The 26505-nt window shown below is 48.0% G+C and overlaps 1 protein-coding gene across 3 annotated transcripts in view; it reads right to left on the reverse strand.

Moving 5' to 3' along the window:
* LOC140905553 (hematopoietic lineage cell-specific protein-like) overlaps positions 1-26505 on the reverse strand; it is a 60169-nt gene that overhangs the window by 27566 nt on the left and 6098 nt on the right. For all 3 annotated transcript variants that reach the window (XM_073329073.1, XM_073329074.1, XM_073329075.1), the window contains 2 exons: positions 25657-25740; positions 22370-22443 (listed from right to left, as the gene is read on the reverse strand). In XM_073329073.1, coding sequence (XP_073185174.1) covers positions 22370-22443; positions 25657-25740 — 158 coding nt within the window. The remainder of the gene's footprint in view (positions 1-22369; positions 22444-25656; positions 25741-26505) is intronic.

The raw sequence follows: 26505 nt of genomic DNA on the forward strand, positions 1-26505 counted from the left end.
TGGCCCAACTTGATTATCATACACACTGTAAAGAGAGTGGTCACTTTAGATAAGCTATTGCCAGCAGGAGAGTGGGGTGGGGGGAGGTATTTTTTCATGCTTTGTGTGTATATAAAAAGATCTTCTACACTTTCCACAGTATGCGTCCGATGAAGTGAGCTGTAGCTCACGAAAGCTTATGCTCAAATAAATTGGTTAGTCTCTAAGGTGCCACAAGTACTCCTTTTCTTTTTGCGAGTAGAGACTAACACGGCTGTTACTCTGAAACCTGTCATTATGCAAGGCACTGCATTTAGCCATATGGAGTGGAAATCTATCAACTGCATGAAAAAACTTGTACAGATACAGACAGACATCATCTTCCTTTCCAAATGCAAACAGATGGACATCGTACCAAAAGGACTGAAGGTAAAAAATCCATTGCAATCTACACACCACACAGACTATGCTGACAGCTTGTGCCACACGCTCTCAAAGAAACTGCGGAACCACCTGATCAACATCCTTTACCGCAAACAGGGAAAGATTAAGAATGAGCTCTCAAAAATGGATACTCTCATAAAAAACCAACCCTCCACACAAACTTCCTCGTGGCTGGACTTTACAAAAACTAGACAAGCCATTTACAACACACGCTTTGCTTCTCTACAAAAGAAAAAGGACACTAAACTATCTAAACTACTACATGCCACAAGAGGCCACAGCAATGGTTCCCTCAACCCACCCAGCAATATTGTTAACCTATCCAACTATACTCTCAGCCCAGCAGAAGCAGCTGTCCTATCTCGGGGCCTCTCCTTCTGCCCCTCCACCCCCACGAACATGATACAGTTCTGTGGTGACCTAGAATCCTATTTTCGACGTCTCCGACTCAAGGACTATTTCCAACATACCTCTGAACAACATACTAATCCACAGAGACCTCCCTACCAACACTACAAAAAGAAGGATTCTAGGTGGACTCCTCCTGAAGGTCGAAACAGCAGACTGGACTTCTACATAGAGTGCTTCTGCCGACGTGCACGGGCTGAAATTGTGGAAAAGCAGCATCACTTGCCCCATAACCTCAGCCGTGCAGAACACAATGCCATCCACAGCCTCAGAAACAACTCTGACATCATAATCAAAAAGGCTGACAAAGGAGGTGCTGTTGTCATCATGAATAGGTTGGAATATAAACAAGAGGCTGCTCTGCAGCTCTCCAATACCACTTTCTACAAGCCATTACCCTCTGATCCCACTCAGGGTTACCAAGAGAAACTACACCATCTGCTCAAGAAACTCCCTGAAAAAGCACAAGATCAAATCCGCACAGACACACCCCTGGAACCCCGACCTGGGATATTCTATCTACTACCCAAAATCCATAAACCTGCAAATCCTGGGCGCCCCATCATCTCAGGCATTGGCACCCTGACAGCAGGATTGTCTGGCTATGTAGACTCCCTCCTCAGGCCCTAAGCTACCAGCACTCCCAGCTATCTTCAAGACACCACTGACTTCCTGAGGAAACTCCAATCCATCGGTGATCTTCCTGAAAATACCATCCTGGCCACTATGGATGTAGAAGCCCTCTACACCAACATTCCACACAAAGATGGACTACAAGCCGTCAGGAACAGTATCCCTGATAATGTCACAGCTAACCTGGTGGCTGAACTTTGTGACTTTGTCCTTACCCATAACTATTTTACATTTGGGGACAATGTATACCTTCAGATCAGCGGCACTGCTATGGGTACCCGTATGGCCCCACAGTATGCCAACATTTTTATGGCTGACTTAGAAAAACGCTTCCTCAGCTCTCGTCCCCTAATGCCCCTACTCTACTTGCACTATATTGATGACATCTTCATCATCTGGACCCATGGAAAAGAAGCCCTTGAGGAATTCCACCATGATTTCAACAATTTCCATCCCATCATCAACCTCAGTTTGGTCCAGTCCACACAAGAGATCCACTTCCTGGACACTACAGTGCTAATAAACGATGGTCACATAACCACCACCCTAAACTGGAAACCTACTGACCGCTATTCCTACCTACATTCCTCCAGCTTTCACCCTGACCACACCACATGATCCATCGTCTACAGCCAAGCTCTGTGATACAACCGCATTTGCTCCAACCCCTCAGACAGAGACAAACACCTACAAGATCTCTATCAAGCATTCTTACAACTACAATACCCACCTGTGGAAGTGAAGAAACAGATTGATAGAGCCAGAAGAGTTCCCAGAAGTCACCTGCTACAGGACAGGCCCAACAAACAAAATAACAGAACGCCACTAGCCGTTACCTTCAGCCCCCAACTAAAACCCCTCCAACGCATTATTAAAGATCTACAACCTATCCTGAAGGATGACCCAACACTCTCACAAATCTTGGGAGACAGGCCAGGCTTGCCTACAGACAGCCCCCCAACCTGAAGGAAATACTCACCAGCAACCACATACCACACAACAGAACCACTAATTCAGGAACCTATCCTTGCAACAAAGCCCGTTGCCAACTGTGCCCACATATCTATTCAGGGGACACCATCACAAGGCCTAATAACATCAGCCACACTATCAGAGGCTCGTTCACCTGCACATCCACCAATGTGATATATGCCATCATGTGCCAGCAATGCCCCTATGCCATGTACATTGGTCAAGCTGGACAGTCTCTACGTAAAAGAATAAATGGACACAAATCAGATGTCAAGAATTATAACATTCATAAAGCAGTCGGAGAACACTTCAATCTCTCTGGTCACGCGATTACAGACATGAAAGTTGCGATATTACAACAAAAAAACTTCAAATCCAGACTCCAGCGAGAAACTGTTGAATTGGAATTCATTTGCAAATTGGATACAATTAAGTTAGGCTTGAATAGAGACTGGGAGTGGATAAGTCATTATGCAAGGTAATCTATTTCCCCTTGTTTTTTCCTACCCCCCCCCCCCAGACGTTCTTGTTAAACCCTGGATTTGTGCTGGAAATGGCCCACCTTGATTATCATACACATTGTAAGGAGAGTGATCACTTTAGATAAGCTATTACCAGCAGGAGAGTGGGGTGGGGAGGTATTTTTTCATCCTTTGTGTGTATAAAAAGATGTTCTACACTTTCCACAGTATGCATCCGATGAAGTGAGCTGTAGTTCACGAAAGCTCATGCTCAAATAAATTGGTTAGTCTCTAAGGTGCCACAAGTCCTCCTTTTCTTATTGGTAGGACGGGGGCAGTTCTTGTAATGGAATGCTAAACTGTATTATACTGTTCAGCCACTAGGTGGCACTATGCATAAAACACCTTATTTAAATGAACCTCAACCATACCTGGCAGAGCATTAAAGGATCTTATGCTGAACAGAGCTAGGGTGTATAAGCTCTGTAACCAGTCCATATCTAGCACAGGGACATGACATGGTATCAGGAGTAAACTACAAACAAAAATAGAAGTACCAAAGCAACAAAGAATCCACATGCCCCTCTTCAATGACATGGAGAACTTCAGCTTTGACAAACCTTCAGAATGGACAGACTAGAAACAAGATTTTGCAAGATTTCGCTTTGCTGCTAAGCTTCACAAGGAAACTGGGGATACACAAGTTATCTTCTTTAATTTATGCTCTGGGGAAACAAACAGAACATATCTTTAAATCCTTTGACTTTACTGAAGACAGTCACAAGGATGACTATTAAAGAGTTCTGGTTATGTTTGAAGCATACTTTATACCTCAGAGAAATGTGTTTTTATGAAAGAGCAAGTTTTCACCAGAGAATTCAAGAACCAGGGGAAAATGTAGAATGTTTTACAAGAGTTCTGCATACATTGGCTGAAATCTACAGTTTTGGGGAATGCAAAATATGAAAATATCAAGAACAGATTGGTTATGGGGATAACAGATAAAACCTTTCACAGCAGCTACAGCTTAAGAGAGTTTTAATCCTAGCCATAGCTATACATAGAGCAAAGGTTAAAAGTCATTATCATAAAACCTCTGTGGCAAGGAGAGAGAATTCCTAGCCTAAGAGGGACAAATTCCAGCCTACATGCACAAGGTGTGTAAAAAATCATATCCCAAGAGCTGATCCATATCCAGCCAGGGGGACGTGGTGTAATAAATGCAGGAAATACCCTGCACTAAGGAAGTCAGGGAGTTGACTCAAACTACAGACAATCAAGCACTATTCTTTCTTGGATACGTCACTTCTGAGGACACAGAGCCTGTCTGGAGAGTAAAACTGAATATTCATGGCAAGACTATTGACTTAGGAGCTGATGTCACAGTCATCTGAGAAGGGACTTACAGTCACTTTCAGGTTTCAGAGTAACAGCCGTGTTAGTCTGTATTCGCAAAAAGAAAAGGAGTACTTGTGGCACCTTAGAGACTAACCAATTTATTAGAGCATAAGCTTTCGTGAGATGCCTCTCCCAGAGCTGAAGTCACCTGACACAGCTCTGACTAGCCCTGGAGATATTCTGAACTTGGGCCAGTTCACAATAGAAACAACTTTCAAAGACAACAGCTTTGCATTCAGGGTGTATGTGATTAAAGGACCACTGACCATCAGCCTTCCCAGCTGCAGCGTGGCAGCCATGATGGGCCTAGTGAGAAATGTGAAAGAAATTGATGGAATATTGGGTCATATTGGACTTTGAAAGGAGATCCAATACAAATCACTTTAAGAAAAACTGCTGAACCATATAGTGTACATACACCTCATAGGATTCCTACCCCTTAAAGTGGAAACTGAATTAAACAGAATGAAGTGGATTGGCATGATCAAGAAAATCTCTGAGCCAACAGCATGGTGTGCCCCAATGGTACCATTTATAAAGCAAAATGGAAAAATACAGATATGTTTGGATCTTAAAACCTCAGTGAAGGAGCTGTGAGAGAACAATATATCCTCTCAGCACTGGATGACTTCCTTCCCAAAATGAAAGGAGCTACAGTATTCTGCAAGCTGGATGCCTCGAGATTCCAGCAGATTCCTTTATCCAAAGAAATAAACTACATTTATCATAGAATCAGAGAATCATAGAATATCAGGGTTGGAAGGGACCCCTGAAGGTCATCTAGTCCAACCCCCTGCTCAAAGCAGGACCAATTCCCAGTTAAATCATCCCAGCCAGGGCTTTGTCAAGCCTGACCTTAAAAACCTCTAAGGAAGGAGATTCTACCACCTCCCTAGGTAATGCATTCCAGTGTTTCACCACCCTCTTAGTGAAAAAGTTTTTCCTAATATCCAATCTAAACCTCCCCCACTGCAACTTGAGACCATTACTCCTCGTTCTGTCATCTGCTACCATTGAGAACAGTCTAGAGCCATCCTCTTTGGAACCCCCTTTCAGGTAGTTGAAAGCAGCTATCAAATCCCCCCTCATTCTTCTCTTCTGCAGGCTAAACAATCCCAGCTCCCTCAGCCTCTCCTCATAACTCATGTGTTCCAGTCCCCTAATCATTTTTGTTGCCCTTCGCTGGACTCTCTCCAATTTATCCACATCCTTCTTGTAGTGTGGGGCCCAAAACTGGACACAGTACTCCAGATGAGGCCTCACCAATGTCGAATAGAGGGGAACAATCACGTCCCTCGATCTGCTCGCTATGCCCCTACTTATACATCCCAAAATGCCATTGACCTTCTTGGCAACAAGGGCACACTGCTGACTCATATCCAGCTTCTCGTCCACTGTCACCCCTAGGTCCTTTTCCGCAGAACTGCTGCCTAGCCATTCGGTCCCTAGTCTGTAGCGGTGCATTGGATTCTTCCATCCTAAGTGCAGGACCCTGCACTTATCCTTATTGAACCTCATCAGATTTCTTTTGGCCCAATCCTCCAACCCTCCAATCAGACCCTTTGAGAGATTTTGCTTTCGAAGATTACCAGTGCACCTTTAATTTTCCAAAGACCGATGGCAGAACTGTTAATGAAAACAAATTGAAGTTGTAGTTTCATGGATGATATTCTGATATATGGATCTTCAATGGAAGAACACAACAAAACACTCACCCTAAGCCGAATTGGTCAGTGTGAACTGAAGCAAAACAAGGAAAAATGTGTTTCCTGCCTACCCCAAATTGAGTTTTCAGGATAGACAATAAACAAAGATGGGATCTGTCCTAGCCCTGAGAAAGCCCATGCTCGGGCATGTAGGAATGTTATCAGGAGGGCCAAATCGCACCTGGAGCTGCAGCTAGCCAGAGATGTCAAGAGTAACAAGAAGGGTTTCTTCAGGTATGTTGGCAACAAGAAGAAAGCCAAGGAATGTGTGGGCCCCTTACTGAATGAGGGAGGCAACCTAGTGACAGAGGATGTGGAAAAAGCTAATGTACTCAATGCTTTTTTTGCCTCTGTTTTCACTAACAAGGTCAGCTCCCAGACTGCTGCGCTGGGCATCACAAAATGCGGAAGAGATGGCCAGCCCTCTGTGGAGATAGAGGCGGTTAGGGACTATTTAGAAAAGCTGGACGTGCACAAGTCCATGGGGCCGGACGAGTTGCATCCGAGAGTGCTGAAGGAATTGGCGGCTGTGATTGCAGAGCCACTGGCCATTATCTTTGAAAACTCGTGGCGAACCGGGGAAGTCCCGGATGACTGGAAAAAGGCTAATGTAGTGCCAATCTTTAAAAAAGGGAAGAAGGAAGATCCTGGGAACTACAGGCCAGTCAGCCTCACCTCAGTCCCTGGAAAAATCATGGAGCAGGTCCTCAAAGAATCAATCCTGAAGCACTTGCATGAGAGGAAAGTGATCAGGAACAGCCAGCATGGATTCACCAAGGGAAGGTCATGCCTGACTAATCTAATCGCCTTTTATGATGAGATTACTGGTTCTGTGGATGAAGGGAAAGCAGTGGATGTATTGTTTCTTGACTTTAGCAAAGCTTTTGACACGGTCTCCCATAGTATTCTTGTCAGCAAGTTAAGGAAGTATGGGCTGGATGAATGCACTATAAGGTGGGTAGAAAGCTGGCTAGATTGTCGGGCTCAACGGGTAGTGATCAATGGCTCCATGTCTAGTTGGCAGCCGGTATCAAGTGGAGTGCCCCAAGGGTCAGTCCTGGGGCCGGTTTTATTCAATATCTTCATAAATGATCTGGAGGATGGTGTGGATTGCACTCTCAGCAAATTTGCGGATGATACTAAACTGGGAGGAGTGGTAGATACGCTGGAGGGGAGGGATAGGATACAGAAGGACCTAGACCAATTGGAAGATTGGGCCAAAAGGAATCTGATGAGGTTCAATAAGGATAAGTGCAGGGTCCTGCACTTAGGACGGAAGAACCCAATGCACAGCTACAGACTAGGGACCGAATGGCTAGGCAGCAGTTCTGCGGAAAAGGACCTAGGGGTGACAGTGGACGAGAAGCTGGATATGAGTCAGCAGTGTGCCCTTGTTGCCAAGAAGGCCAATGGCATTTTGGGATGTATAAGTAGGGGCATAGCGAGCAGATCGAGGGACGTGATCGTTCCCCTCTATTCGACATTGGTGAGGCCTCATCTGGAGTACTGTGTCCAGTTTTGGGCCCCACACTTCAAGAAGGATGTGGATAAATTGGAGAGAGTCCAGCGAAGGGCAACAAAAATGATTAGGGGACTGGAACACATGAGTTATGAGGAGAGGCTGAGGGAGCTGGGATTGTTTAGCCTGCAGAAGAGAAGAATGAGGGGGGATTTGATAGCTGCTTTCAACTACCTGAAAGGGGGTTCCAAAGAGGATGGCTCTAGACTGTTCTCAATGGTAGCAGATGACAGAACGAGGAGTAATGGTCTCAAGTTGCAGTGGGGGAGGTTTAGATTGGATATTAGGAAAAACTTTTTCACTAAGAGGGTGGTGAAACACTGGAATGCGTTACCTAGGGAGGTGGTAGAATCTCCTTCCTTAGAGGTTTTTAAGGTCAGGCTTGACAAAGCCCTGGCTGGGATGATTTAACTGGGAATTGGTCCTGCTTTGAGCAGGGGGTTGGACTAGATGACCTCCTAAGGTCCCGTCCAACCCTGATATTCTATGATTCTATGAATGTATTATTAAAATCCAACACCTCTTGGCTATGAGGGGTAAATCAAGAAATTGCCTTCAAATGATCTATACAGCTCCAGTTCTCAAGTACTATGATGTGAACAAACCCACAATGGTCAGTGAGGATACAAGTAACTACGACCTATGTATTGTTGCAACAACAGGGCTTGGAGTGGAAGCCATATGCATTTTGCTCTTGCACACTCACAGAAGCAGAAAAATTATATGTACAGATTGGCAAGGTGTGCCTGCCAAGTGTTTGGGCATGTTACATCTTTAACAGATATCTGTGTGGACTAGATTCATTTACGCTGATAGCAGACCACAAACCACTTGTAACTCTCAGCAATGGAAAAGACCTGGATCAAGCACAGCTGAGATGCCAGAGTCTATTACTAAGGTTAATGCGATTTAATCCAATTACTAAATATATTCCTGGGAAGAATCTGGACTAGCAGACATTCCATCATGGAGCCCAGCACCACACACAGCTACCCATGAGCTCAAAGATGACGTAAAGGCGTATGTGGATGCTATGGACACATACAGACCAGTGTCAGGAAAGAGACTACTCCAGCTCCAAAAAGCAACTACAACAGACACACAACTTCAGGAAGTTCTAAGTTACATTGGGGTGGCTGGCCCAAGTACCTAAACCACGCTAACGAAGTGACAAGAGACTACTTTGCAGTGCGTATTACGTGAGTCAAATGCACTCATTGTTAAAGGCAATTACAAACGAAATGAGAAGAGAAATCCTAAACTTCGTCCATGAAGGGAATCATTGATTAACTAAATGCCATGAATGGGCCAACCAGTCAGTGTGGTGGCCAGGCATCAGCAAGGACATAAAGTATCTGCATGTGAACCTTGCAGAACTAATAGACCAATACAACACAAAGAACCTTTAATAACAACACCCCTACCAGATAGGCCTTGGAAGAACTAGCTGCAGATTTATGAATATTCAGAGGACATCATGACCTTGTCATCATGGACTATTTTCCCAGGTGTATAGAAATAACATATTTGACAGACATACCATATCATAGTTTTATTGAGAAACTGGTGCACTTTTGCTCACTTTGGCATTCCAGAACAGCTAGTGACAGACAATGGACCACAATTCACTGAAACAGAATTTACGTTATTCTAAACAAAATATGATTTTGATCATATTACTAGCAGCCCACGTTACCTCCAAGTAAACGGAAAGACAGAGAGCTGCACAGACAGCCAAGAAATCATACAGTAGGAAGATCCATTCTTTCCCCTTCTGAGTTACAAACCAACACCAATAGCAGCTACTTGATGTAGTCCAGCACAACTCCTAATGGGAGGACAATTCAGACCAAGTTCTGAAAAGAACCTATTTCCAAAATGGCCAGACATGAAGAAAGTGACCAAACTGGATAAAAGCCTAAAAAAAAAAAAACCTTATGAACACTTTTACAGCAGACGTCACTCAGTTAGAGAGCTGCCAGGCCTAGAAACTGGTGACTGTGTTCAAGTCAAATTGGATGGAAAAAATGGATGGACAATTTCAGATATCGTTGTTTAAAAACAACAAAAAAAGAATTCCACTCCCAGATCATATGTGACCAAGACTGACTGTCAACTCCTACAGTTTGTTCTTCAGCAACAGCAATCAATAGAGAAAACTCTACAAATAGCAGGTGCAGAAGACAATGACTCAAGGATTCCAAACCAACCAGTCAATTGTTGATACTAATGGAAGACCAAGCTGTTATGCCTTCAGGTAGAGTAATTAGAAAAACAGTGTGATTCAGACACACTTAACTTAGTGTTCTGTACTGAACTTCAAAGACCGTGTAATAATGTAAATGGTAGGAATGTAGAACTTAAAGAGGGAGATGTAATGGAATGCTAAATTGTATTTTACTGTTTGGCCACTAGGTGGCACTTTGTATAAAATACATAAATGAACCTCACCCATAGCCTGCAGAGCATTAAAAGATCTTATGACTGCCTAGGAAGAATAACGAGGAGTCCTTGTGGCAGCTTAGAGACTAACAAATTTATTTGGGCATAAGCTTTCGTGGGTTAGAACCCACTTCATCAGATGCATGGAGTGAAAATACAGGAGCAGCTATAAATACATGAAAGGATGGGCGTTGCTTTACCAAGTGTGAAGTCAGTCTAACGAGATAAATCCTGCTGTTAATTGATTTATCTCATTAGACTGACTTCACACTTGGTAAAGCAACGCCCATCCTTTCATGTATTTATAGCTGCTCCTGTATTTTCACTCCATGCATCTGATGAAGTGGGTTCTAACCCACGAAAGCTTATGCCCAAATAAATTTGTTAGTCTCTAAGCTGCCACAAGGACTGCTCGTTATTTTTGCTAATACAGACTAACATGGCTACCACTCTGAAACCTGCCTAGAAAGGAGTACTGTGGAAAGGGATCTGGGGGTCATAGTGGACCACAAGCTAAATATGAGTCAACAATGTAACTCTTGCCAAAAAAGCAAACATCATTCTGGGATGTATTAGCAGGAGTGTTGTAAGCAAGACATGAGAAGTAATTCTTCCGCTCTACTCCACTCTAATTAGGCCTCAACTGGAGTATTGTGTCCAGTTCTGGGCACCACATTTCAGGAAGGTTGTGGACAAATTGGAGAAAGTCCAGAGAAGAGCAACAAAAATGATTAAAGGTCTAGAAAACATGACCTATGAGGGAAGATTGAAAAAATTTGGTTTGTTTAGTCTGGAAAAGAGAAGACTGAGAGTGGACATGATAACAGTTTTCAAGTACATAAAAGGTTGTTACAAGGAGGAGGGAGAAAAATTGTTCTTAACTTCTGAAGATAGGACAAGAAGCAATGGACTTAAATTGCAGCAAGGGAGGTTTAGGTTGGACATTTGGAAAAACTTCCTAACAATCAGGGTGGTTACACACTGGAATAAATTGCCTAGGGAGGTTGTGGAATCTCCATCAGTGGAGATTTTTAAGTGCAGGTTAGACAAACACCTGTCAGGGGTGGCCAACCTGTGGCTCCGGAGCCACACGCAGCTCTTCAGAAGTTAATACGCGGCTCCTTGTGTAGGCACTGACGCTGGGGATGCAGCTACAGGTGCCAACTTTCCAATGTGCCAGGGGTGCTCACTGCTCAACCCCTGGGACTGCCCCCACTCCATCTCTTCCCACCCCCTCCCCTGAGCCTGCCGTGCCCTCACTCCTCCCCCTCCCCCCAGAGCCTCCTGCACGCCACAAAACAGCTGATTGGGACGTACAGAAAGGGAGGGGGAGGCACCGATCGGCAGGGCTGCTGGTGTTTGTGAGCCACTGGGAGCAGGGCTGGCGGGGAGTTGATGGGGGCTGCTGACGTATTCCTGTGGCTCTTTGGCAATGTACATTGGTAAATTCTGGCTCATTCTCAGGCTCAGGTTGGCCACCCCCAGTCTCGATAATTACTCCTGCCAGGAGTGCACGGGATTGGACTAGATGACCTCTCGAGGTCCCTTCCAGTTCTATGATGAACCCATCTGGGTGTACAAGCAAGCTCTGTTGCCAATCCATATCTCATACAGGAACGTGACAGTTCTCACCTTCCAGAGCTACTGTTTCAGGCTGTCTGCAGACTTTGCTCTTGAAGTGCTGCCTCCACCACTAAAACAGCACAGAAAATGTGACACTGCCAATGCATCCCCTGCAGGCCCCTGTGCAGGACCACGGGCCTGTTTTGGGAGGGAAATGGCAGCTGGCATGTAACTGGCTGGCATGCCATGTCCATGCCTAGCCACAGCCTCACAGGCCACAGGATTAGGGCCTCTACCAACTGGGGAATCGGAGTCCAGCCCAGGATTGCAGAAGGGTGGATGCTGAGTAGGTGTTCCCTGGGCCATGAGAGAGTGCACTTCAGGAGCTGCTGGATTTGGGACAAAGCTATGGTGCCAGGGCACAAATCCCAGCTCCTTAAGCATGGAGCGAGAGGTCACAGCATGAGCCATGCCCAAAGGAAACACCCAGAATCCTTCAAGGCAAGGCCCAAGTGGAGTAGGCGACAGGAATGGGTGCAAAAGCACATGCCCCCAGTCCCCTCCCCCCAGTTTCACTGCTGGTGATTTGCAGAAGCCCTTATTTGGCTGATTTCAGGTCAGTGAATACAGTCACCACTTCCTCTTCCTGTAAGTAGACATCACCATGGCAACAGCCTACTTACCCCTCACTGTTCCTCAGAAACCAAAATCCCATCAGAGCTGCGGGCACTGGTGTCTGTTAGCTCAGTCTGAGGGAAATGGTTCAGCCTTAGTAGTGACCCCCAGGCCAGGATCAGTCCCCTTTTGTATGCCAGAATCCCTCTCTCACACACAAACCATGCACCCCACACACACACAATCCCCAGCCAGGAGTGTACCCCGTGTGCACCACTCCCAAGGCCAGAATCACTCCCACCCATGCTGCGACCCCCAAGACACCCCACCTAGATTGTCGGGCTCAACGGATAGTGATCAATGGCTCCATGTCTAGTTGGCAGCCGGTATCAAGTGGAGTGCCCCAGGGGTTGGTCCTGGGGCCGGTTTTGTCCAAGATCTTCATAAATGATCTGGAGGATGGTGTGGATTGCACCCTCAGCAAGTTTGCAGATGACACTAAACTGGGAGGAGAGGTAGATACGCTGGAGGGTAGGGATAGGATATAGAGGGACCTAGACAAATTAGAGGATTGGGCCAAAAGAAATCTGATGAGGTTCAACAAGGACAAGTGCAGAGTCATAGAATCATAGAATATCAGGGTTGGAAGGGACCCCAGAAGGTCATCTAGTCCAACCCCCTGCTCAAAGCAGGACCAATTCCCAGTTAAATCATCCCAGCCAGGGCTTTGTCAAGCCTGACCTTAAAAACCTCTAAGGAAGGAGATTCTACCACCTCCCTAGGTAACGCATTCCAGTGTTTCACCACCCTCTTAGTGAAAAAGTTTTTCCTAATATCCAATCTAAACCTCCCCCACTGCAACTTGAGACCATTACTCCTCGTTCTGTCATCTGCTACCATTGAGAACAGTCTAGAACCATCCTCTTTGGAACCCCCTTTCAGGTAGTTGAAAGCAGCTATCAAATCCCCCCTCATTCTTCTCTTCTGCAGGCTAAACAATCCCAGCTCCCTCAGCCTCTCCTCATAACTCATGTGTTCCAGTCCCCTAATCATTTTTGTTGCCCTTCGCTGGACTCTCTCCAATTTATCCACATCCTTCTTGAAGTGTGGGGCCCAAAACTGGACACAGTACTCCAGATGAGGCCTTACCAATGTCGAAGTCCTGCACTTAGGATGGAAGAATCCCATGCACCGCTACAGACTAGGGACCAAATGGCTCGGCAGCAGTTCTGCAGAAAAGGACCTAGGGATTACAGTGGACGAGAAGCTGATATGAGTCAACAATGGCATTTTGGGATGTATAAGTAGGGGCATTGCCAGCAGATCGAGGGACGTGATCGTTCCCCTCTATTCCACATTGGTGAGGCCTCATCTGGAGTACTGTGTCCAGTTTTGGGCCCCACACTACAAGAAGGATGTGGAAAAATTGGAAAACAACCAGCAGAGTGCAACAAAAATGATTAGGGGACTGGAACACATGACTTATGAGGAGAGGCTGAGGGAACTGGGATTGTTTAGTCTATGGAAGAGAAGAATGAGTGGGGATTTGATAGCTGCTTTCAACTACCTGAAAGGGAGTTCCGAAGAGGATGGATCTAGACTGTTCTCAGTAGTAGCGGACAACAGAACAAGGAATAATGGTCTCAAGTTGCAGGGGGGGAGGTCTAGGTTGGATATTAGGAAAAAAAATTTCACTAGGAGGGTGGTGAAACACTGGAATGCATTACCTAGGGAGGTGGTGGAATCTCCTTCCTTAGATATTTTTAAGGTCAGGCTTGAAAGCCCTGGCTGGGATGATTTAGTTGGGGATTGGTCCTGCTTTGAGCAGGGGGTTGGACTAGATGACCTTCTGAGGTCCCTTCCAACCCTGATATTCTATTCTATGACACCTCCTCCACCCCTAAAGGGTTCCCCCTGCTCTAGGTTTCAAGGGCTCCCACCCCTGCCCTTAGGGGCACATTCCATCTGGCTCAGACTCTCAAGTGGGTGGAGATGGAAGAGGGCTGAGAGTGGATGAAATGCGAGGTCTGTGGGGACCTAACTGGCTCGTTGGCAGCGGGTGCTGAGGCATATGTGACCTTCCCCTGGTCTCCCATAGCCCTGTACAAGGAGCCCTTGGGAGACTGCGTGTGGGGCAGGGGACTGACCTCTGGCTTGTGGGATCAGGACATAAATGCAGAAGCCCCTGTTCTATTTTTCAGCCATTTAACCTGCCACATCTCTGTTCACTCTGGGTAGATGCCAAAGGCCAACGATGGGAGCAGCTGCAGTTCCAGGGACTGCAGAGTCACACCTGCCTTGTCCCCAGGAACTCTGCAAATCTGAAGTCCTAAAGCTGCTTTTATTCATAAGGCCCAGGTGTCCTGGTGGTTTCCCCTTCCCCCTCCCAGACAGAGCACTGCAGCTGGGCTACCTCCTAGGAGTGGGAGTGATGGCACAAACTCCATCCACACAGGGAGATGTCACTCACAAGTAATGGTGCTGATCTCCTGGGCTCTCTTGGTCTCATAATGGCTGAGGAGGTCCTGCTTGTCATGCCCAGTCCCATAGGTTGGAGGACCCTTCCCAGCTACATCACTAGCCCGTCTCAGAGGTAATGAAACAACTAGAGGAGGTCTGGTGCCAGGGAGGATCTATCACCATTCCCTTACACCGAGCTCTAGTGAAATACCACCACTCTGTGTGACCTTCTCTCCCCTGCACCTCTTGCTCGCTTAGAGCCCCCCCAACAGGCTCTCTTCGAATTGGCACCCAAAGCTGCCAGAGTTGATGTCTGTCTGTCCATCCATCACTTCTTTCTACAATGCTGCTTACAAAGTGTGACAGATATTGATTGACATGGGGACCAGAGCATATCTTACATTGAAAGCATGAAAACTTCAAAAAAGACTTTCTACTGAGGTGGGCCAGATGGTTTGAGCCATAGACTATTCATAGCCCTTTGAACCAATATAGGTGATGTATTTTTATGTGTTCCTGGCTCATGGGAGCTGGGTGTTCCTGTGGAATCTGAAATTGCTAGGGGGTGATAAATACAGAATCCCAAGGCTGGGCATGCCGATACCCTACTCTGGAAGCTTGGCCACCTGGGGCAAGGAGGATGTATGGGTTTTACCAGTTTCCATGACGCTGGGAGGAAAAGATTTCTGGGATGTAGAGGCTGAGCTTAACCAGACTCAGTGCCTTCTTTCTGGGCTAGAAAATGGACAGGACCTTTTGTCCAAGAGGGTCCCAAACCCTTGCTAATGTGTTGGAAGGACTTTGGCCTGCCAGGGCCCAAAAGGGTGGCTGGGAGAGTTCTGGTATGTTTAGCGTGTGTGTAGATGCCTGTATTGTTTTTTTCTGTATGCTTTTGTCCTTTAATAAATGTGTTTGCTTAGGAAGAGCTGTCTGCTCATTTGCAAAAACACTGTCATTGTCCTTGGACAGAAACCAGAGAGCAGGGGCTGGATGTTTGTCAGACCACAGGACAATGGCAGTAAAGAGCAGGGGGCTGTAGCCTAAAGCCCCAGACAGAAAGGAGAGGGATGCAGGTGTCTGACCAGAGAGGAGATAGCTTGAGGCCTGAGATCTGACGGTCATTCCTAGAGCAGACTACAGCAGGTCTCAAAGGTGCAGTAACCCTGACATTATAACACAAAGAATCTGTTTTTCCTGTCTAGGGCTTGTGTACCAGTGACCTCAACCCTGGCTACTAGCTAGCATCCCAGTTCAGACTTGCCACAGCCTCATCCCCACAGGCCAGCTGACTGTGCTTGCATGCACACAAGCGACTCACTTTGTCACTGTGACCTGCCAATCAATTATATCGTTGTGACAGTGACGCTGCAGCCACTGCCAACAAGTGCAGCCCATGCCTCCAGCGGAGCCTGCAAAGCAGTGGGCTCAGCAGTGTTGCCTTATACACTCTGGGATTCCAGCTCAGATAACTGGGGTTCCACTTGCCGCTGGAGACAGGGGGAAATTGACCTCTGGGCTGACCTAATCTGGCATAAGGACGACAACCGACTACCCACAAGGCAGTGGCCTCTGTGAGTGAGCCAACTGGATACCACTAGTAGGGCCAAGGACCCAGTCAGAGACACAGCGAAGAGACTGACCTTCCTAGCTGCCAGAGCTGACCTATGTTTATAACATTGCAAACACCTCCACAAAGCATAACCCTTACTTCCTGACATTCAGCAGGCATGGCCAGCTGCTAATAGACATGAACCAGGGTCTGGGGCCCCGAATGGGTCCATGAGCATGGGGCTGGATCGTAGTCACTAACATGGGCCAAACCTGAGACTGTCCAGAATCAGGGCCTGCAGCGGAGCCAGTCTCTGAGCAACCTAATGAATGCAGCTGCCTGTAGTAGGCTGCCTGTTTGGCTACACCTCCTGATGGGTAGGAAGAGACAGCAGACTAGCTATTCCACCCAGCAGCAGCGTAGTTTGGCAGCTGCTCAATGCATTCAGCCACGATTGCATTAGCTCCTGCACCTGCCTGTTTCCAGCCCTGCTCCTGTCTTGCTTTGCTACAGGTATCTCTGCTCTGACCCTCTGCTCCAGTTCCTGACTTCTGTCTTCAGCTCTGACCCTTGGCTCTGGCATCTGGCTGCTGACTTCTGCTCCAACCACTAGGCATGGCTATTCACATTCTGGTCTCTGACAGGTTGGGCAGCCCTAAAACCACAAACCGTCAGGGAACTAGAGCCTATACGGCAAGCATGGATCCTAAAAAGGCCTATATCTCTCTGATGAAGATAGTGGGACCCCACAGGCCTTGCAGGCCCAACTTGCCACTCTGCAGAATGCAGCCCTATAAACTCAAGCCACATCGCCTTCAGCTCTGACCCCTGCTCCCATGAGCCCAAGCTCCCCCTGCCTGACAAGTCCAATGGCAATTGTGACTAATTTCATGTGTCCCTAAATCAGTGTTGGCTCCTCTTTCTGCTACACTCAAAGTCGTATCCCACTAACCACATCTTGGTGGGATTGATTCTGAGCCTGCTTCCTGGGGAGGCCCTGACTTGGGCCTCTCTACTCCTGGAAAAATCAAACCCACTCCTGGGCCAATTTGAGCGATTCATTTGAGCTATGGCGATGATCTTTGATTACCCGAGTTGCAAGCATACTGCCAAAGCCGCGTGTCTGGTGTTATAGCAGGGATGCCGGCCAGTTGCTAAATATGCAGGGGAGTTCCAACACTTGACAGGTGATGCTGAGTGGAACAAGGCCATCCAGTACTGGGATGTATATGTTGTAATATGCTATTGACCATTTGGGCCTAGCATAAATGCTATGTGCTTGACATGAATATGTGAGTTACGTGTTGGCAACTGAATCATAGAATCATAGAATATCAGGGTTGGAAGGGACCTCAGGAGGTCATCTAGTCCAACCCCCTGCTCAAAGCAGGACCGATCCCCAATTAAATCATCCCAGCCAGGGCTTTGTCAAGCCTGACCTTAAAAACTTCTAAGGAAGGAGATTCCACCACCTCCCTAGGCAACACATTCCAATGTTTCACCACCCTCCTAGTGAAAAAGTTTTTCCTAATATCCAACCTAAACCTCCCCCACTGCAACTTGAGACCATTACTCCTTGTTCTGTCATCTGCTACCACTGAGAACAGTCTAGATCCATCCTCTTTGGAACCCCCTTTCAGGTAGTTGAAAGCAGCTATCAAATCCCCCCTCATTCTTCTCTTCCGCAGACTAAACATCCCCAGTTCCCTCAGCCTCTCCTCATAAGTCATGTGTTCCAGTCCCCTAATCATTTTTGTTGCCCTCCGCTGGACTCTTTCCAATTTTTCCACATCCTTCTTGTAGTGTGGGGCCCAAAACTGGACACAGTACTCCAGATGAGGCCTCACCAATGTGGAATAGAGGGGGACGATCACGTCACTCGATCTGCTGGCAATGCCCCTACTTATACATCCCAAAATGCCATTGGCCTTCTTGGCAACAAGGGCACACTGTTTACTCATATCCAGCTTCTTGTCCACTGTAACCCCTAGATCCTTTTCTGCAGAACTGCTGCCTAGCCATTCGGTCCCTAGTCTGTAGCGGTGCATGGGATCCTTCCGTCCTAAGTGCAGGACTCTGCACTTGTCCTTGTTGAACCTCATCAGATTTCTTTTGGCTCAATCCTCTAATTTGTCTAGGTCCCTCTGTATCCTATCCCTACCCTCCAACGTATCTACCACTCCTCCCAGTTTAGTGTCATCTGCAAACTTGCTGAGGGTGCATCCACGCCATTCTCCAGATCATTAATGAAGATATTGAACAAAACCGGCCCTAGGACCGACCCTTGGAGCACTCCACTTGATACCAGCTGCCAACTAGACATGGAGCCATTGATCACTACCCGTTGAGCCCGACTATCTAGCCAACGTTCTATCCACCTTATAGTCCATTCATCCAGCCCATACTTCTTTAACTTGCTGGCAAGAATACTGTGGGAGACCATGTCAAAAGCTTTACTAAAGTCAAGGAACAACACGTCCACCGCTTTCCCCTCATCCACAGAGCCAGTTATCTCATCATAGAAGGCAAATAGATTAGTTAGGCATGACTTGCCCTTGGTGAATCCATGCCGACTGTTCCTGATCACTTTCCTCTCCTCTAAGTGCTTCAGAATTGATTCCTTGAGGACCTGCTCCATGATTTTTCCAGGGACTGAGGTGAGGCTGACTGGCCTGTAGCTCCCCGGATCCTCCTCCTTCCCTTTTTTAAAGATGGGCACTACATTAACCTTTTTCCAGTCGTCCGGGACTTCCCCCGATCCCCATGAGTTTTCAAAGATAATGGCCAATGGCTCTGCAATCACATCTGCCAACTCCTTTAGCACTCTCGGATGCAACGCATCTGGCCCCATGGACCTGTGCTCATCCAGCTTTTCTACATAGTCTCGATCCACTTCTTTCTCCACAGAGGGCTGGTCACCTCCTCCCCATGCTGTGCTGCCCAGTGCAGCAGGCTGGGAGCTGACCTTGTTCGTGAAGACAGAGGCAAAAAAATCATTGAGTACATTAGCTTTTTCCACATCCTCTGTCACTAGGTTGCCTCCCTCATTCAGTAAGGGGCCCACACTTTCCTTGACTTTCTTCTTGTTGCTAACATATCTGAAGAAACCCTTCTTGTTACTTTTAACATCTCTTGCTAGCTGCAACTCCAGGTGTGATTTGGCCTTCCTGATTTCACTCCTGCATGCCTGAGCAATATTTTTATACTCTTCCCTGGTCATTTGTCCAATCTTCCGCTTCTTGTAAGTTTCTTTTTTGTGTTCAAGATCAGCAAGGATTTCACTGTTAAGCCAAGCTGGTCGCCTGCCATATTTACTATTCTTTCTACACATCAGGATGGTTTGTCCCTGTAACCTCAATAAGGATTCTTTAAAATACAGCCAGCTCTCCTGGACTCCTTTCCCCCTCATGTTATTCTCCTAGGGGATCCTGCCCATCAGTTCCCTGAGGGAGTCAAAGTCTGCTTTTCGTATGCCTCAAAGATGAATATCTCGCATTGGCAAAGAGCCTGTTGTCACTGTGTTCAAGGTGTCCAACTTTGCCAATGAGATCATTGACAGCACTCTGATGTCTTCCATCTGCTCCCTCCTTCTCAATTACCTGTTTGCAAACCAGATCCACCAGACCCTGAACGAGGCGACTACCCAACCCAACTCCGAGTTCCATTTAGAAAATGACATCCTTTATTGCAAGAGTTATATTTATGTTCCAGAGGGAAAACCTAGGCTTCACGTATTGAAGCTATGCCATGATCCACTGCTTATAGGCCATTCTGGTCAATTCAAGACCTGGAATCTGGTCTCAAGGAGCTTCTGGTGGCCAGGCCTACATCAAAGATTATGTAGGTGACTTCTGCACCTGTACTAAGAACCCACGATCAAAACCTCTAGGTCTCCTCCAGCCTCTGCCCATGCCCCCACAGCCTTGGTCTGCTATATCAATGGACCGCATTGTAGAGCTGCCATGCTCCCATGACACTCAGTAATCTTGGGTGCTGTCAGTCTCCTCACAGAGATGGCACGCTTCATCCTGTGCTTACTGTTCTACCACATGGGAGACAGCTTCCTGGAAAATGTCTTTCATTACCATGGTTTACCATCTCCTGTTTCTGGCAGGAATTCCTGCAGACTCCTTAGCATCGACTCCCTTACCTCATCCGCCTGTCACCCACAGTGTAATGGGCAAGCAGAGAGTCAGTCAAATCTTGGAGCAGTCTCTTCACTGTTTTCTGAGTTACGACCAGTATGACTGCCTCTGCCTCCTGTGCTACACCAAATCCTCCTATCATAATGCAATCCACGCCTCGATCCAGCAGAGCCCATAGTTCTTTGGGAACTATGTCTCTCACCCCCACTTCTGCCCAGACTTACCTGTAAGTTCCCCAGTACCAGCCACTGTGTGTTTAGCCTCCCATCTAGTGCACCAGGAGCTCAAGGAATCCTTGCAGTCCTTCAAAGCAGCCTACAAACTGCACATGGACCAAGATCCTCAGGCTGCCCCTAATCTGTCCATGGGGGAACAAGGTGTGGCGCTCTACCCAGAACCTTAAAATTCAGCCACCCATCCACCAAACTAGACTACCACTCTACAGTGGGAGCCTACACCCAAACCCCTCAAACCCGCCACCACCACCCATAGCGGTCTGCAGCGGGCGGCATGCTTGGTTCATCAAATCCTGACCTTTCAGTGAGTTAGGGAAAAGCTTCAAAACCTGGTGGACTGGGAGGGCTACAGTGCGGACAAGTGGTCTTGGGACCTGGTAGAGAACATCCACGCCCCAACCCTACTGTGAGTTCTACCAGAAGTACTCGGAGAAACCGGGGCCTGAGGCCCTTGCAGGCACCCTTGGGGGCAGGGATGGGTGCCCTCAGGAATCAGGGTCTGCAGCAGAGTCAGTCTCTGGGCAACCTGACATGTGCAGCTGGCATGTAGCCAGCTGCCTGACCGGTGGGGAGAGTCAGCAGACCTGCTCTTAAGCCCAGCAGTAGTTCAGTGACTGCTCAAAGCATTTGCCCATGGCTGTGTTAGCTCCTGCACCTGCTTGTTTCCAGCCTTGTTCCAGTCCTATTCCTGCCTTGGCCCCACCTTGCCTTGCTCCAGATAACCCGGCTCCGATTCCTGACCTCGGACTTTGGCCCTGCCCTTGGCTCTGGCCTCTGACTCCAGCTCTGGCCCTTGGCACTGATTCCTGCCCCCCAACTCCTGCTCTAACCACTAGGCATGACCGCCCATGTCCTGGTCTCTGAGAGAGACAGACGGAAACAGAGTTATGCCAGATGTGCTGGGGCTGGGCCAGGGCCACTGGAGCTGGGATATGCATCGTCAGGTCCTACTCATGCAGTGGTTCAAATGGGACACAGCTTGGGGCCCCAAACCGTACAGCATCTGTTGGATCCTACATCCCAAATGGCCAGTATACAAGATCTGAGCAGAGTCTGAGGATAGACCAGAGACAGTCCACCAGAACATACCTTGCCCCTTTGAGGCCAAGTCACCAAACTGGTGGGGGAGGGGGACGATGAATCCAGTCCAAGAGGCAGGGTCAGAAAGCATCACTGGGCCCCTACTAATGGGCTGGGTCACATGGGGGGAATCCCCCCAGAGGCACCCAACCCTAACCCTGGCCCCAGGGCAGGGGAAGAGCAGAGTGAGGAGGTCAGGGGGCCAAGGAAGGAGGCACCCAAAACTGGCCCCGCAGCAAGAGAGGAGCAGAACAGGGAGGAGACACCCAAGTCTGACCCTAAGGCAGGGATGTGGGGGAGGGGAAGAGCAATGAGGCCGGACTAAACCAAACATTCTCAAAGGCCAAATATGCCCCCCACCCCCAACCAACAGATACAGCAGTGCTGAGGGTGGCCAAGCCATGCCAGCTGCATGGGGACAGGTGTGTTTATGTGGTGGTGGCTGTGGGACTGGGTAGAGAGCTCCTCCCCCTTGCCCCTTCCTTTCTCCCCCTCCCCTTACGCTGCCTGACTAGTGGAAGGATGAGTGCCACTCCAAAATAAGAACCTAGAATTAGCTATGGACCACCTGGGAGGGTTTGAAGGTTGGTGTTTGTTCACAGGCATGTGGTTGTGACTCCCCTCCCCAGCCCTGGGAATCTCCCATCTGACACACCTGGCTCTGGAGACTGGACCAAATGGCTCCCTGGACTGAGCTGATCTGGCAGCTCCTAGGTGCTAGCAGACAGCCTGGATAACAGCTAAAAGAGGGAGACTTACTTGATGTGCTCAGCCCGTCCGGAGCCCTCAATGGTTTTGGCTCCCCATCTCTGGTCCCTCTCTGAGATGTCGTTCTGCAAAACAAACCCAAGCCCCATGAGAGGAGCCCACAGGGCTGCTGGGGACGACAGCGCTGGGTGCAGGGAACCGCTCCTCTGCTGCCTGCAGACTGGACTAGGCCCAGGTGTTTTACTGGACAGGGCTGAAAACAGCGGAGGGCACAGCACTTCGGTGGCCCCTAGAAGCTGGTGCCCTGGGCGACTGCCCTGCTCGCCTGCCCCTAGAACTGGCCAAAAACTCCAGCACAGAGATCCCCATTACCTCTCACCCACATCAATGGGCCAAGACCCCTCAGGCACAGGAGTCATCATTACCATGCACTCTTCCATCAACAGGCAGACACTCCCTGGCACAGGATCACCATTACTGTGCACGCACCCGTGGATGGAGCAAGACCCACCCGTGGCACAGGGTCACCATTACTGTGCACGCACCCATGGATGGAGCAAGACTCACCCGTGGCACAGGGTCACCATTACTGTGCACGCACCCATGGATGGAGCAAGACTCACCCGTGGCACAGGGTCATCATTACTGTGCACGCACCCATGGATGGAGCAAGACCCACGCATGACACAGGATCACCATTACTGTGCACGCACCCATGGATGGAGCAAGACCCACCCGTGGCACAGGGTCACCATTACTGTGCACGCACCCATGGATGGAGCAAGACCCACCCGTGGCACAGGGTCACCATTACTGTGCACGCACCCATGGATGGAGCAAGACTCACCCGTGGCACAGGGTCACCATTACTGTGCACGCACCCATGGATGGAGCAAGACCCACCCGTGGCACAGGGTCATCATTACTGTGCACGCACCCATGGATGGAGCAAGACCCACCCGTGGCACAGGGTCATCATTACTGTGCACGCACCCATGGATGGAGCAAGACCCACCCGTGGCACAGGGTCACCATTACTGTGCACGCACCCATGGATGGAGCAAGACTCACCCATGGCACAGGGTCACCATTACTGCACGTGCACCTTTTAACAAGCTGCGATCCTGGCACAGGGGGTCACCTTACCACACCCATACACATCAATGGACTGAGATCCCCAGCAAGGTATTACCCCACAGCTGGGCAGGCTCCATCTAAAGGAAGCAGCTGTGTCTCCAAAAAAATTTCTTTCAGCTTGGTGGCACCTTGTGCTTTTCAGACTATTTCAGTATGACTGCAGGCCTGTCTGCATTCAGAGACCTCCCCCTTAGAAATTCCCCCCTGAGGAGACACGTGGCTTCCCCAGGCAGATGAGCGCATGGACTACATGTGATCAAAAGTTTCCTGCTGAACTTTTTCCCATGAGAAAATGCTGATTAGTTGAATTGACACATTCTGCTGGAATGTGTCAATTCTGATTAAATTTCATTTTGCATAAGAATCAAAACAAAATGTTTCAATAAAGTCAAAATGTTCCGTTTGGACCTTATCGGAATGGAATATTTCAATTTTCTGTTAAGGAATTTTATATTATAAATTATAAAATACAATATAAATATTAAATATAATAACGTGATTGTTTTGTTTTACTATAAAATAAAAATATAATAAAGTCTAAACAGAAACAAAATATTTTGATTGACCCCCACCCCACCAACCCAAATTCTTTTTTCCCTAAAATTTCATTTCTCAGGAAATTTCAAAATTTTGGCTTTCCATTCTATTTGCAACCATTTTCTTTTAACATCGATATTCCAATGAGCTGAAAATTCTGGTTCCTGACCAGCTCTAGCTCTGACACTGCCCTAGCCCCAGACCTGCAGCACATATGGCCTCCAGCTCCAGGGATCTGTCACCAGAGAGGTTGTTTGGGCAGTAATCTGTACTAGGACATCTGCCCATGAAGTTGGTGGGATCCTTGGCAGAGATGCCAGGCAGGTTTCGTCCACTGAACCAGAACTTTGCAGAGGCACCAGCAATGGGGTACTGCACCATCAGAGTCACTGTGCCACAGGGTGAGCAACCAACAGGGTCACAGGATGCTCTGCAATGTTACCTGACTGCACCCTCACGGTTATTTGTGATACCAACCCACATGCAGCCTACTTACATCTGGATGTATTGTGAGCAACTGCAGCAGAAAGCTAAGGGTGAGGCAATGTCTCTTCTTGTGCCACAGTGGGAGGAGGAGAGGACTGGTATCTGCAGTTTGCAAAGTGGAACACCCTCCCACACTGCTCTTTACTTGCAGCCACGAGTGAAAAATCAGCAGCTTGTCATTTTTACTCCTGCAGTGTGGTTTGCACCAGTGACATACACATGCTAATGTACAAATACAAAGAAATTAAAGCTATGAGATTCCTGCATGCCAGTGTCCTAGGTGAGATGGATCACTCTGATTTTGTTTTTTGTAAAGACTCAAACAACTCATTGATGGAGTGAATAAGAGAGAGAGAGAATGCACCTCTGCATGTCTAGTAACCCACTCTCTGCAGGGGCAGTTGCGATTTTGGGACACAGAATATTATAGAGGAGACACACCGCTCTCTCAAGTTACTTGACTTGAGTTTTTTGTCGTTTCCCTTAATCAAAAATAAAGTCACCCAGACTAAGAATATGGCTGCTCTTTGTGGCTGGAAAACGTATCAACCCACAGCACTGCACCACCCTACTGCCTACAAGTACCTTAAATGCTCTACAAGCCTGACCATCCACAGCATCTCCTAGTCAAACTCTGGTCTCCCACACAGCTCTGCTGATGACCCTCAACCCCAACCCACAGCACTCTACTATTCCAGTCCTGCCCCCAGAACAGTTCTACTGCAGACCCCTGCTATGTCAGTCTTACACCTCTGCTGAGCAGAGACTGCCAATTGTTACTACATGTATGAGGGTAGCTCCTAAAGCTGCTAGTGGAGATTGGGGCCCTGTTGTGGGGCCCTGATCTGCTTACAGTCTGCACCCAAAAGCTTACAGTCTAAAGAGACATGAAACAAAAATGCTGGGAAGGGAATCAGAGGCACTGAGAAGAAGTGACTCGCCCAAGCATGCACAGCAAGTCATGGCAGAACTGGGAAGAGCACCCAAGGTCACCCAGTTCTCAGCCAGGTGCCCCAGCCACTAGACCAGGCTGGTAGATCCAGCAACAAACATCCCCAAGGAGCAGAATGAACTCTCCAGCCCCATCTCTCTCCTAGGACCTATTCAGGGCTCAAGTCCCAGCTCTTAGCTCTGCGTACCCATGATTGACACAGTCCAGCAACATGAGTGAAACTCACCACAAAATCAGGGTCCGTGTCCCAGTCATCTCCTTGGGACTCTTCCTTCACGGCCACATTGTGCCCTACAGCTGCCTTCCACATCTGCACAGGGTGAGAGCACAGTGTTAGAGGCAGGGTTGGGACGAGCCTATAGTCTCCTCCCGTCCACAATGTAAAGTGCACAATGACCAGACTCATAGGTTCATAAATTGTAAGGCCAGAAGGGACCACTGTGATCATTTAGCCTGACCATTTATTTATACTCATTTAATACGATGCAGGCCATTGAGTTTCCCCAACATCCTACAGCAGATCTTTTAGAAAAACATCCAATTTTGATTTAGAAATTTCCAGTGGTAGAGACTCCGCCATGAGCCTGGTAAGTTGTTCCGATGGTTGATCACTCTCACTGTTACAAATTATTGCCTTATTCCCAGTCTGAATTTGTCTAATTTCAGCTACCAGCCATTGGATCGTGTTACACCTTTGTCCGCTGGCTGGAAGAGCCCTCTATTGATCACAGCTGAACCTCGACTTGGGGAGGAACAACTTCCCTAGGCAACACAGCAGCATGGAAGCCAGCAAACAGAGCTGAAAACAGGGGGGTCTGAGTGGAGATCTGTTGGAGAATAAGGGACTCAAGCGCCTCTTCCTTTGGGCCGGTGAGTGAATTCTTGAAAGAGTGTTTGCTTGCTTCCTAGTTTGTTTTCAGTTTCGGAGTCTGATGGGGGCAGTATGTTGTAAGAGAAGCAGAGCCGTTGATTGGTGGTGGGGCTTCCTCAAGCAGTCAGCCTGCAAAGGCAGCCTGCTGGCCAGTCAGCAGCACAGGAGCCAGCAAACAGCTGAAAACAGGAGAGTTTGCATAGA

This window comes from Lepidochelys kempii, chromosome 1, assembly GCF_965140265.1.
Source record: "Lepidochelys kempii isolate rLepKem1 chromosome 1, rLepKem1.hap2, whole genome shotgun sequence".
NCBI classification, from domain to species: Eukaryota; Metazoa; Chordata; order Testudines; family Cheloniidae; genus Lepidochelys; species Lepidochelys kempii.